This window comes from Saccostrea echinata, unplaced genomic scaffold, assembly GCF_033153115.1.
Source record: "Saccostrea echinata isolate AGI-Se365-2 ecotype Australia unplaced genomic scaffold, CSIRO_AGI_Sech_v1 ptg000022l, whole genome shotgun sequence".
Taxonomy (NCBI): domain Eukaryota; kingdom Metazoa; phylum Mollusca; class Bivalvia; order Ostreida; family Ostreidae; genus Saccostrea; species Saccostrea echinata.
Window position 1 is genome coordinate 9033806 of NW_026889771.1, and position 12863 is coordinate 9046668.

Genomic DNA, 12863 nt, shown 5'->3' on the forward strand with positions numbered 1-12863 from the left:
AATCCTGCCTCTGGTGAGCAAAGACTAACAAAAATTGCTTATATTATAAAATGCCATTGGCACAAAAGATTTTTTTATGTAGGATTTCTTATATCGATCTTCCCATGAGAATTTACTAAGATTAGGTATGAAAAATCTCAAACAAATGTGGGTAATAGTGGGAAAAATGATGGCTGCTATAAATGTTTCCGACAGTATAGATATGAAGTAATATTGCTTACAAAATAATTATAAACACAGCAAGATCAGATTTCCAAATGATTTCCTTCGTAAAAATATTTCTGATATAAAAGCATCAAGATGCTTACATAATCAAAATATTTAACAAAAAAAAAATGATTGATGGGTATGTAAACAAGAGAAGTATTGGGAAGGGGGGAGGGGCACTTCAAAGAAAAATACTGTTACACTCTCTTGTTACAATTATCAAGAGCACAAGATACAAGGACTCCCTCAAGAAAATATATGATACATATAATGATATCTCACTTCCATTTCCAGAAAGGGAAGTATGGTTTTTTTTTCAATACAAGTATTAATTCAAATTGACCTAAAGAAAAAAATATTTCATCCATTTCTCCAAAAATCTCTACCCTCAAATAACCTCTAGCTATATAACTAAAAAATTGAAGAGAGCACCATCTGGATGCTTTCATTTCTGATTTTTATTAATCAGGCTTCTGAGAAAAAAACAACAACATGGTGCCAAAGCAATGACCATCACATTCAACTCCTACTTTTTTTTTACTTTAAAAGTGGTGAAGAAAAAAAAAGCTGTGTTCCAACCAGAACTGGTGACAGTTCAACCAAACTAGAGGCCCCAGTTGCAATGATTTTTTTCTTGTTGACAGTAAATAAGGCATATCAGGTTATTATTTTTTTCTGTTTTACATAGATCGGGTGGCTTTAAATTGGTCTGTGAGCCATGAATAGACGTGTTCATTTGGGCAGACTGGGCATTTATCAGAGGCGAAACACTGGCGTCAGGCACCAACAATTAATTCCTTCTTAAAGAACTAAAGCATAGATAAAATGTCTTTTTCCTATTATGAACCATTTTCAAGTGGAATTTTATCAAGATCATTAAATAATTTTCAATATTTTATTATTCTCTTATTCTTTTATTTGCATAATCACTGAAATCATTATCTTGACACAATGATGAATTTCCATAATTGTCAGGCCCTGAAAGAAGTTGGACTTTTTCCATAATACGGATACTGTTAACATGCTTGTGCCATTTAGAGAATATTGTTTTTTGCAATCTGAAATTTGAATTTGATTCTCAGATAAATATTTCCTGAAGGTTTAGACAAAATGAATCAAAAGATGAGAAATATCAACTTCCTTTTTTGAAGGGCAGAGGCTTAATATAATTCCCCCAAAAGGAAATGATCAAAAAATCAATAGTTCTGAACTAAGAAGTACAGATGGGAAAATTGTCATATGTTAGTGACAAGTTCTTCGTGAAATGCCATCATATTAATAAGTACAATGATAGCATCCATGAAGAAAAGATATTACAAGGGACAATTCAAGAAGAAAGATTATTTACTCAATGTCTTCCAAGTGGGGAATCAATATTAAGGCACTTGATTGCACAGAGAAGACAAGAAACCTCTCCGTTCAAAATTGTAGACAAGAGGTGGGTCTCAAACCAGTCTCCTCCTAATGCAGAAAACTATAGGAAAAGTTTGTTTTGTCAAGTAGAAACTTGGGTCTTGTGCAGGGTGGCAGGCCAGGGAAGATGGCATAATCACTGCACACTATAAAATGTTAAACAAACTCTCGGACAACCCAACTATTTCATAAACAAACATGTCGACAACTGCTTTTTCAGGAGAGGTTTGCAGGTAAATTTTAAAAGGCTGCCTTTTTACAGTACATCATATAGTAGTTAATCTTAATGATGGATATGCAGGACCCCTCGATTGACCCGTTTTCATCATTAATTCAGAGCAATTGATAAAATTGCCCTCCACAAAATGAGACAGGCTAGAGACTGGTAGTCTAGTGATGTCAGGGTTTTGTATACTGTCAAAACTTGGCCATATTTTTTTTTTCTTGAAACAAAATTCACTATGGCAATAATATTCTTCCCCAAAGCTGGATTGTTCCCATCTATAAAGTGTAGGAGGCGATTTAAGTCATTTTATCGCCAATACCATCAAATCTATGATTTAACACCGAGACAGACTGTCTACATGGTACACTGCAATAAGGCTATAACAGGCACATTTTCTATACATATCATTATTAAATACATTTTTCCTAAAGCTGGTGAATGACTAAACTTCTACCCCCAGACCATTCTATTTAATAACTGAAATGGACAAGCATTTTTGTCTTTTTTTACATATAATACAATTGTACTCTGGTGTGTATGTTGCATAATTATGACCATCCCCTTAACATCACTGCAATGGACACACTAAAAATAAATGGACATGCTGTGTACTTTGACGGAACATTCAACCAAAGCAAAATCCCCCAGTCTTTGGCATGCTTTCAATATGTATTTAATATTTTGCACATTAGATGTGCTTAATTGTAAACACTGCACCAATCAGCTGACCAGTTTGTTGTACCATATGCATATATACAATCTATCAAATTACGTAAAAGAAGATTTGGGTAATGCTATAATCACCTCTGCCCCTGGCATCTATTGTGAACCAAATATCAGTGACACTTTGTGAATCACTCTGCTTTTGTTTGACATTTCATCAAATCTCAAAGTTTATTAAAAGATTTTGTTGTAAAAATAAAAACAGCTCAGAAGCTTGGCTTTATGAAAATGGAACAGGTAAAGATAAAAAAAAAAATTCAAGAGTAAAAAAGAACTTCAGTTGAATTCCAGAAAAACGTTCAGCATCTGCTGCTTAAAATGTAAATATGCCAAAAAAATTAACCACTTGACTTTATAATTGATTGAATTTGTCCAGAGCCTCCAAATGAAATTAATTGATTATTTCATAACTATTTCTGTCTCTCTGCGCATATCTAATAATCACATTGTATCACATCTGCAAAGCAGAGACTAATTTCCTGATCCGGATGGCTCCACTAGAAATTAGAAATTCAACCCTATGCATCCTCCCTTTCAAATTTCCATATAATTTCTGTTGGCATATGATCGTTATCTCTAGAAGATTATTTGCAGGTATATTAAGTGCACTTAGTTATCCCCCTTTCGCCTGCCGTCTCCAATAATTACCGCTCCGAGTTCCCTCAGATTGGACATCTTTACTGTACTAGCTGTGAATTTATATGAATGAACTGTATTTATAATAAGAATTTTTTTTGGTTAAATGACAATGGAATGCTTGTATCTTTTATATCTAGCCTTGGCTACCCTGAAATAACATTATCCATCCATTTAATTCAGTGAAGGAAAATTTCAGATGACTAATACTTTAAACATTGCACCTACAGAACATTTTTTTTTTTTGGTCATTTTAGTAACAAAGTTTATTTAATCCTCTTTCAGAACTGGACATTGCAATGTTAAGTTTAATCATATTGATAAAAGATAATTTTTCTACACAATTCAGCCAATACATTTTACTGTTTTACAGAAAACATGCAAATTGGTGTGTAACAGAAATGGGCCACGAGACATTGCTCCAGAAAATAGAACCCAGCAAGTCATATTTCAGCGTCAGAAATATCATCCCATTTTTGTTATCAGATAAAAAGTAATATAATAAAATAATTCTAACTGAACAGTAGGCTTACAAATGACAGGGAACAATTATATATATAAAATTTTTGCAATAAGAGCCTATGCAAGGGTTGAAAAAAGATGGCTTTTTTAAATTGATCTATTAATTCAATGGGGGGCTGTCTGCAATCACCAAAAAACAGCTGGGAGAGGTATAATAGCTATAATAATTTGACATTAAAGTTTAATTTCTTTATTTCCTAGATCCTTTTGTTTTTTCTCATCAATGTCTCAACAATTTCATTTATCTAAAACCCACAATAACATGTTCAGCAAAAAAGCATTAATAATGAATCAACATATAAATTTTATATGACAGAAAACAAGTGTCCACCATTAACTGAGGTTGCATGTCATGTGACTGATTGTATCCATGATGACCTCAATAAGCTTCCATGTCTTTGATTTTTTAGGAGACCTCTGATAGAATCTAATGAGCTTTTTCCATGCCTTACTGTCATTTATAGCAATGGTTTTCCTTTCCTGTTACAATCCTATCTGTAGCCCTAAGCCACTACTTGGAATCTTAGTGTCGCCATCTTACAAGCCTTGTACATGAAATTCAGGTAAACATGATCAATAATATGTAAATCTTAGGTGGAAGGTAGTCAGGTTTTTTTAGATGGAGGGTGAAGAGTTCATGAACTACAATCTGTTCTTCCTCCTGGCAACAACGATGGGGAATAGAGAGTTTTGTAAATTAATTGACAATCCCGATTGTTACTGCCTAAAGTCACACAAAAGTAGGGAAAAAAACCTAAAAACTTGACAAAATACATATGATTGTTCCTAACTAAATTTTTTGTCTGATAAGTAAAGAGACTTCAAAGATGAGGTCATAGAAACCATGATTGATCATTAATTTGAATTTGAAGAATCTTTGCCTTTTTGCTCACAAATCAACTAGTCTATCATTGAAAAAACTTCACTGTCAAAATTCATACATTCAACATTTCAAATTATATTTTGCCTGATCACTTCAGACAAGCTCTCAAAATATTTTTCTTTAACAACATTCTTTGGTTGTTAATTTTCTCTTCAAATATTTAAAAATTCTCAACTTTAAAATTGAGAAAGACAATCATTTTCAGTTCTGCATTAACTTATTTTCTTTATTTGTTACCTTTATTCTAGCGGTTTCTTGGTGCTTTTTAAAATACTCCTACACTTTCTACACTGAGAAAGGAGGCTTTTTTTTAATTCTGACATTTATATTCAGCAAAGCATTGAGCAATATATTGTCTTATTTTTAACAGCCTGTCTATACCCTAATGAAAAATTCTCATATGGTGGAACTAATTACAATGTCCATCACTTTATTTTTTCTGGTTTCAATCCCACAAAGTGTAATATTACTAAAATATTGGAATGTTGTCTCATTTATCACAAGGATGAAGTTGTCTAAGAACTTCACAGGAAGTGGATAAAGATGCAGAATTTTCTCCTGGGATCCTTTTGATATTAAGCCGTCAGTCAAACCAAAGCATCTGAAGCCAAATATATGGCTTCAAAAACAGCATGAAAGATTTCAAATTTCAAAACAGCAAAAATATAAATTATGTTTTTCTTACAAACACAAACATTTTTTTTGGCAAGTAAAGCCAACAATGGCTCATCATTTTATTCTTCAAGAAGAAATGATGATATTCTTGCTGATTATCAAATTCTTGCCTATTACTTTTCGTTTTTGCAGTATCTTGGTGTGTCCTACTTTTCATTTCGAAGAAGCCTTTGATGGATCCACAAATGATCTTCAGAACGTTTTTTCTCAGCTGTTTTCATCATACTGTGATCAAAACTTCTATCAACATGCATCGCTGAAAATGTTCTCTCTACAACCTTCAATGATGACCATTTGATAGAAGTCTCCACAAACAATTACAAGTACATACAATTTTTTTTTTTAACTACCGTGGTTTTAGTGTGAGAAATTCATAAGAAGATTCTGTACGTTTCATCTTTTTTCAAGGTTTTTTTTCCCCCAGTAAGTTTCAATGTTGCTATTTTGTTCTACTTCATGTCCAGTGCTATGGAGCAGAAAAGTGATGAACAATTTTCATGACTGATACATGTACAGGAAAAAATTTTCAGAATTATTACTTTGGAGGAGGAGGGGAGAGTTTCTGCTTTGTTTACGATAAAAATTCCCCTTGTTTTTAATTTTTGTGAACAACATTTACATTTTTAAAATTGTTTTTTCCTAGAAATCATAACTGGCCCTCTTTTTTAAAAAACTATGTTTCCAACCTGTCAAAATTTCTTCAAATAAATCAGAAATACCTTAAAAATGACAGTTTATTAATAAACTTTTCCTCATTACCTTTCAAAAAAGAGTCTCAAACAAAATTATGGCCAATCACCTGCATCTATTTAAGTCTTAAATCTTTTCTTGGTTATTTTTATACAAAGCACAAAGCCCTAAATTTAGAAGAAAAAAAAAACACATACTACTGTTTATTACGAAATAAGTTAATTTTATTTACAATGCACAGACAGATGATAAATCGTTATCTTCATCTCCATTCTGTCTAGTCTCAAAATTTTTTAAAAGAGGATTCCAAGAAACAATTTCAAAGTTATGACAAAAAAATTGTATAAATTATTTCCTACTTATATTCAAATATAGTAAGTGGAATGTGAAGATAAGAAATATATTTATTAAAGACATCATTCTTATATAATTTATTACTATTAACTTTTTCATAAATCAGAAATGCTTTTTTTCACACCTTAGATTACATGTATTCTTCACTTGAATCTATAAGGTCCATATTGAAGTCTAACCTATGTAGCCCCACCTTGTCATAAAATCTTGACCTTACATGGTGTCCTTGAGAGTTAGAGTGGCTCATTGATAACTTATGACTAAATCTCTAAAAAAGAAGGTTCGTACATGCTCCTCTGTCACAGAGTCGTTCTCTACATTCTTGTCTCATATCATTTGCACATGCTAATAACTCTCTACAAACAAAAAATTCCCGGTTTAACTGCATTTTGCACACATACAGATGCATTAAGGGAGGGACTCTATGGTCTTATTAATGAAAGCACATTCAGTTTTCTCATTAAGTAATTTACAATCAGATAAGTGATTCTGATAGGTCAAGGGTTAAGAATCCAACAGATGAATGGAGATTGACTACTCTCTTGATTGGGCACTCCATTAAAAGTTACTTAACAACATGACAAAATCACATTATATAGTATTATTCCAGGATAATTGAAATAATAGTGTACTGATGGAGATTTAATGCATGTAAAAGCTTTCCTCTTTACAACTATAGCTGTGGTAAATGGATGTTATGTCAAAGTCATCAGAGGGGAAATAGAGAGAATAAACTCAAGGAGGGGCTATCACTATTCCGTACAAAACTTCTCCTGCTGATGAAAGCAGTGACCAAGGTATATGACCTCTCTGACGGAAACTACGAACATGCAGCTCATTGCAATCAAATCATATTTCACTTTTCAATGAACCTAAGAGGGAATAAAGAGACCACAATGTAACTTTCTGTGAACTTTTGGACTTCCTGAATTTCTTTTCCAAGCCGGCTTATATAATATAAACATGTATGTCTACGAAGTTTGAATAGCCAAATGAAGTTGTTGATTTATTATTTTTATATATTTTATTAAATATTTTTTGTGTTCATATGTGGAAGATAAAAATTTGAATCAATTCGTCACTGTTTTACCGAAGCCAGTCAAAACTGTTCAGAAAGATTCTTTTTCCCCCTCAGAAGAAAGAGTATTTCAAAGTTTACAAAGAATCAACAAGTTAACGATCTGTACAATGTGTATTGCAAGGGAACACTGAGACAGAATCCACCAGGCAACAATTTATTTTGATGCAACTTAGTGTTTGATGCCAGATAACATGCAGGAAAAACAGCAGCTGTTAACTTCAACATGGTGAAAATGTTTATCTAATATCTTAATCAATATACTTCTGGCATCTTTTTAACCTAATCAACATCATTTCCTTTCTTGAGTCTGGCTATAAATCAGTGCATTAGCCCTTTTCCTTGAATTTTTTTTAAAAATCTTTAAAGGATATTTTGAAACATTTGAGAAAGTAGCAGTTTGATGGAATGAAGAGATTGTTTGAATAGCTTGATTGGGATAGGAAAGGGTGATAAATGAATGGAATGATGAGAAAGTAGCCAGATAGAAAGATAATGCTTGTGATAGAAAGATAAAGGGAGGGATATGGGGAGATAATAGAGGATTTCCTACAGTGTGGGAGCCAGTCAGTTGTGCATCAAGGCAGATAATGAGTCAAAGGGAGATAATCCAGTTAGAATTATCTTTATACAAAATATAAAAAAAAAAGAATTTAAAGTTATACTGAACTTTTTATGAAATGAAAAAGATCAGGACTGTTTTAAAATATAAAAGATGAAAAACACGATAGTTCTTGGAAAAATCAAAACCAAAACAAATATGAGATGAGTAAGCATCCCTCCAATTTTGTGAAGCACATCAAAATTTTATTCTCCCTCTCCTACATGTAGCTTAGTAAATATTTTCAAGATTTATTTTTATTTACTAAACCTGTACTGGTATTTCAATTGTTTATTTATTTGTTTATTTATTTTTTTTTTTTTGGGGGGGGGGGGGGGTCAGCTGACTTCCAATTCCTTTTTCAATGGTCAGCTGACTTTTATAAGAAACAGATATACACCAGGGAAATTCCTTTATTTGTTTATTTCATCCTGGTATAAATAGAAGAACAGTATAAATCTCTGTTATTACTGCTTTGACTCTGAATCCAGTCAATTCTTTGATATTCAGTAAATCATAAAATTGGGAGACCTGGTCTCAATAACATCACTTGACCAGAAAACAAATACCAGAACCTATCACCCACATAAAAAAAACAGAGCCCTTGACCAGCGCTACTTATCAAAACCTACATATCAACAAATATGATAAACAATAATAAACAGTTTTCATACTGACACAAGCTGCAGGGGTCATAATGATTCACAGAACTTCTTTATCAGTCTGCCCTAAACTCAGTGTCTGAAATCATAAGAATACAAATAGGTTGAAATCTCACACAGTTTCCAGGAGGAGTGTCTTGAGGTTCATCTTATAACCCTAAATTGTAGGGATATGGGTGTCAGGAGTGTACTGTTTACTAGTCCCTACATTAAATTCTCTCCTCAGTTTTTATTTTTCTCATACAGATGCTGTTTTAAGCTGATTCATTATTCCCCAATGCAGGTTCCCTTTTCCAAACTTCTTTCAGCTCAGTATTCCACTTTACAGCATAATCATTAATTCAAATTTTTCTATTAATACTCTGTTTACAATGCTCATTCCAAAAATATGAAAGACATTGACAAAAGGAAAGCATGCAATCATAATCCTATCAGGCTCATTGAAAATCATCGACAGCAGTTGACTTTACAATCGTTTTGGATTTTCCTATTAGGGATTAGTGATGTCACTTCAATATCTGATGTGTAGAACAAAAGGACAATGATTCATTTGATAAGTAGATTGATTCTAGCCATTATTCTTCCATTAGTGTTGTAAACAAATGTGTTTTAGGTCTGATTAAATGTCAAATGAATCTTTGACAGCTTTTGTTAAACCTTAAACGCAATCACTTTTGATCACAATTCCAAAATAGTTTTTAAGTCTTTTTTTTCTCTAATTTCCTGTAGATTTTTAATCTAATCTTGCACCTTTTGACATCAAATTTTCAGAAATTAAAGAAAGCATTCATTTTCAAAAATTTTCAAATATTGATATTTAAAATCATAAATTAAGAAAAATGTAAATTAAAAATTTTTCCTTTGATTTGTAATTTACCTGGTATTCATCACTTAATTTTTTTCATCCTTGATTTTGGTTAATTTCAAGAAATTAAAAAACACCTTTCCTTTGGTTTTTTAAATGTAATTTTTTAATATTTAATTAATTTAATATTATTCCCTAGTTCATGAAATGCTTCTTGTCTTTTTTATTTTATTTTGTAATGATTTCATAAAACTAAAGCTTAAACAAGCAATTGCTATCTGTACTTAAAATTAAACCTCAAAAACAGCTATAAAAGTCGCCATTTATTATTACTGACAAGGTTTTTCTTGACATGTTTCAAAAACATGTCTGTGACCCACAGGACACAATATAGGTAGCACACCCATTCAAGTTTGCAGACCTTCTACCACCGGATTAGATTAACATGGAGGAAATTAATCTTGTGAGGAAAAGCTTCGTCAACAGACAGGGAAAATAAAACAATTAACAACTTTTTAATTACCTTTGTAATTAATGTCATGTTCTTCATTTTTACGTCTTTACTACAATGGGGGATTTTTTTAACTGTCTGCAATAAGTGCATGAAAATTAATTTTAAATATTTCTATCATGAAAGAAAAAGCTTATGTAATAGTACTTTTGCTAGCAATAACACAAAAATTGCTTTAAATTTGTTTCCTAAATCTTTTAATGATTTCAAAGAAACTTATTCATTTTAGCAATTCTTTTTTTTTTTTATTTGTGTCATCTTGAATTTTACTTCCTGATAAATGTCATTCAATGTAAATTGCAGCACAGACATAGATGAGGTCATTGTAGTGAACTCTATAAATGTAACCATTATTCAGAAAGATTGATATGGAAAAGATTAATCAACACTTAATTTTTCAAACAATAAATTTTACATGTACTAAAACTTTCAAAAAGAGAGTAAGAGATTTAATGATAAGTTAGGAGATACATCACTGCTCTTTCAGAAAATTTCTGATGATGGGATCAGCATGGAGGTATTGTAACTGAAGAATACTCAATATTTAACTCAATATTTTATACTAATGAAATATTAAACCAGCAAATTTTATTTGTAAATTTTAACCTTATTTATACAAAGATTATTTTTCAATTCAAAATTATAGTTCAAATTTCATAAAGAAGTCTTTTCTATTTTTGCTTTTGTATCATTATATAGTCAGTTTTTGTCAATAAGATTTTAGCAAACACTACAGTATTTGGAAATGATAACTTTCATGCAACAAAGCCTACAGCACAAAATACAAAGGACCACTAGCTAAGGTTGAAACAAAATATCATCATTAGTTTCTCAGGCACCTCCTGATTTTTCAAATGACAGCCACATTTAAAATTTATAACATTTAATTTCTACAGAATTTTCAAGTCTTACAGATTCTGGTTTTCTTAAATCAAATGTCCAACTGAATGCAAGAAGGCTACTCCCTCTGTGCCTTAGTCTCTGTATTTTGGTGAACTGATAAGCATTAATCAAGAGACATTGTCGTATTATCAACACAAATTGTATGTGGACCCCTCTTTGTAAGTGGATATCTATGATATCATGTTCAACCACAAAGTCCAATTTATTCAGATACCAAATTGTCAGCCAAAGAATCAGACAAACTGCGATTTTTTTTCACTTTAAACCATTATGCATGCATAATCTCTGCAATACTATACAGTTTGTTTTTTTTTGTGTAAGTATTTCTTTATATGGTATGCAAACTGAGATGACCCAATCATCAATGACATGAAATATTTGAAAACTGTCAAAATAATATTAGGTACAGGAAGATGAAACAAAAACTGCTGATCTTGATTGGTGCATGAGTACATACCAGTACACTGAATGCAATGTTTTAAAAATATGAATGTTTCCATAAGTTAAACATTTTAAAAACGTTATCTTGACAATACTTATTCAAAAATTCCCCACATGTGAATTGAGAGTGTCTTTATCAAATCAGAGGGTTACAATCATTCTAAATCAAAATATATCATGAGCTCATCAGATACAGCTTGTGCAGTGATCCAGCTGCAGTCACTGGAGTTTTGTGTGTGGGCAACATTTATGATTCCACCAGTTTAATAACAAGTCTACTACAGGTAATTCTTCATTATTGAAGACTCGCAGAACCAAATGTTTTACAAAATGTTTCATGATAAGCTGAAAGCAATTGTACTGAAAAGTGCATTTTAGAAGTTTCATCATGCAAAAGCAGTCTTAACACAGATTTCACAAAGGAGACAAATCTAAACCCTGTTTAATTGTGGATATGACAGAGTTACATTCTCTTTACATATGTCTGGTCCCTGCTGTTTACAAGTACATGACATTTCTTTTCCTTACAGACAAAAGACAAACATGTTTTTTCCCTTTAGTTTTTGGTTCCTGATGTCTTAGATAAGTATCTCACAGCTACATATATCAGTAGAGAGTTAGAAAGACTCACGTGAATTTTTCCGTAGGTACCTCTACCTGTTGCTCCATGTTTTTCCTCCACACATCCAGTTCATCAAGTTCCATCTTGGACTCCAGGGCCGCCAAGGCCTGCTCAGGTTTTATCTGAAAGTGTATTTAGAAAGTTTAGAACAACTCACAGGTTATTAGAGAATGGGCACGGTGTGCAGGGGGGATAAGAACTACAGAACAACTCACAGGTTACTAAGAATGGGCACACTGTACAGGGGAATAAAAACTACAGAACAACTCACAGGTTACTAGAGAATGGGCACACTGTAAAGTGGGATAAAAACTACAGAACAACTCCCAGGTCACTAAGAATGGGCACACTGTACAGGGGAATAAAAACTACAGAACAAATCACCTGTAACTAGAGAATGGGCACACCGTAAAGGGGGGGAAAAACTACAGAACAACTCCCAGGTTACTAAGAATGAGCACACTGTAAAGGGGGATAAAAACTACAGAACAACTCCCAGGTTACTAAGAATCGGCATACTGTACAGGGGAATAAAAACTACAGAACAACTCCCAGGTTACTAAGAATGGGCACACTGTAAAGGGGGATAAAAACTGCAGAACAACTCCCAGGTTTCTAAAATTCAGCATACTGTGCAGGGGGATAAAAACTACAGAACAACTCACAGGTAACTAGAGAATGGGCACACTGTAAAGGGGGAAAAAAACTACAGAACAACTCCCAGGTTACTAAGAATGGGCACACTGTACAGGGGGATAAAAACTACAGAACAACTCCCAGGTTACCAAGAATGGGCACACTGTAAAGGGGGATAAAAACTACAGAACAACTCCCAGGTTACTAAGAATCGGCATACTGTACAGGGGGATAAAAACTACAGAACAACTCCCAGGTTACTAAGAATGGGCACA

General features: G+C 32.6%; 2 protein-coding genes across 6 annotated transcripts in view; one reads left to right on the forward strand and one right to left on the reverse strand.

Moving 5' to 3' along the window:
* The window catches only part of LOC133190382 (uncharacterized), a 48835-nt gene that overhangs the window by 22830 nt on the left and 13142 nt on the right, over positions 1-12863 (reverse strand). The window contains exon 25 of the mRNA XM_061325985.1: positions 11962-12074. Coding sequence (XP_061181969.1) covers positions 11962-12074 — 113 coding nt within the window. The remainder of the gene's footprint in view (positions 1-11961; positions 12075-12863) is intronic.
* Positions 1-12863, forward strand: part of LOC133190361 (uncharacterized) — a 231401-nt gene that overhangs the window by 20913 nt on the left and 197625 nt on the right. The gene's annotated exons all lie outside the window — the stretch shown is intronic.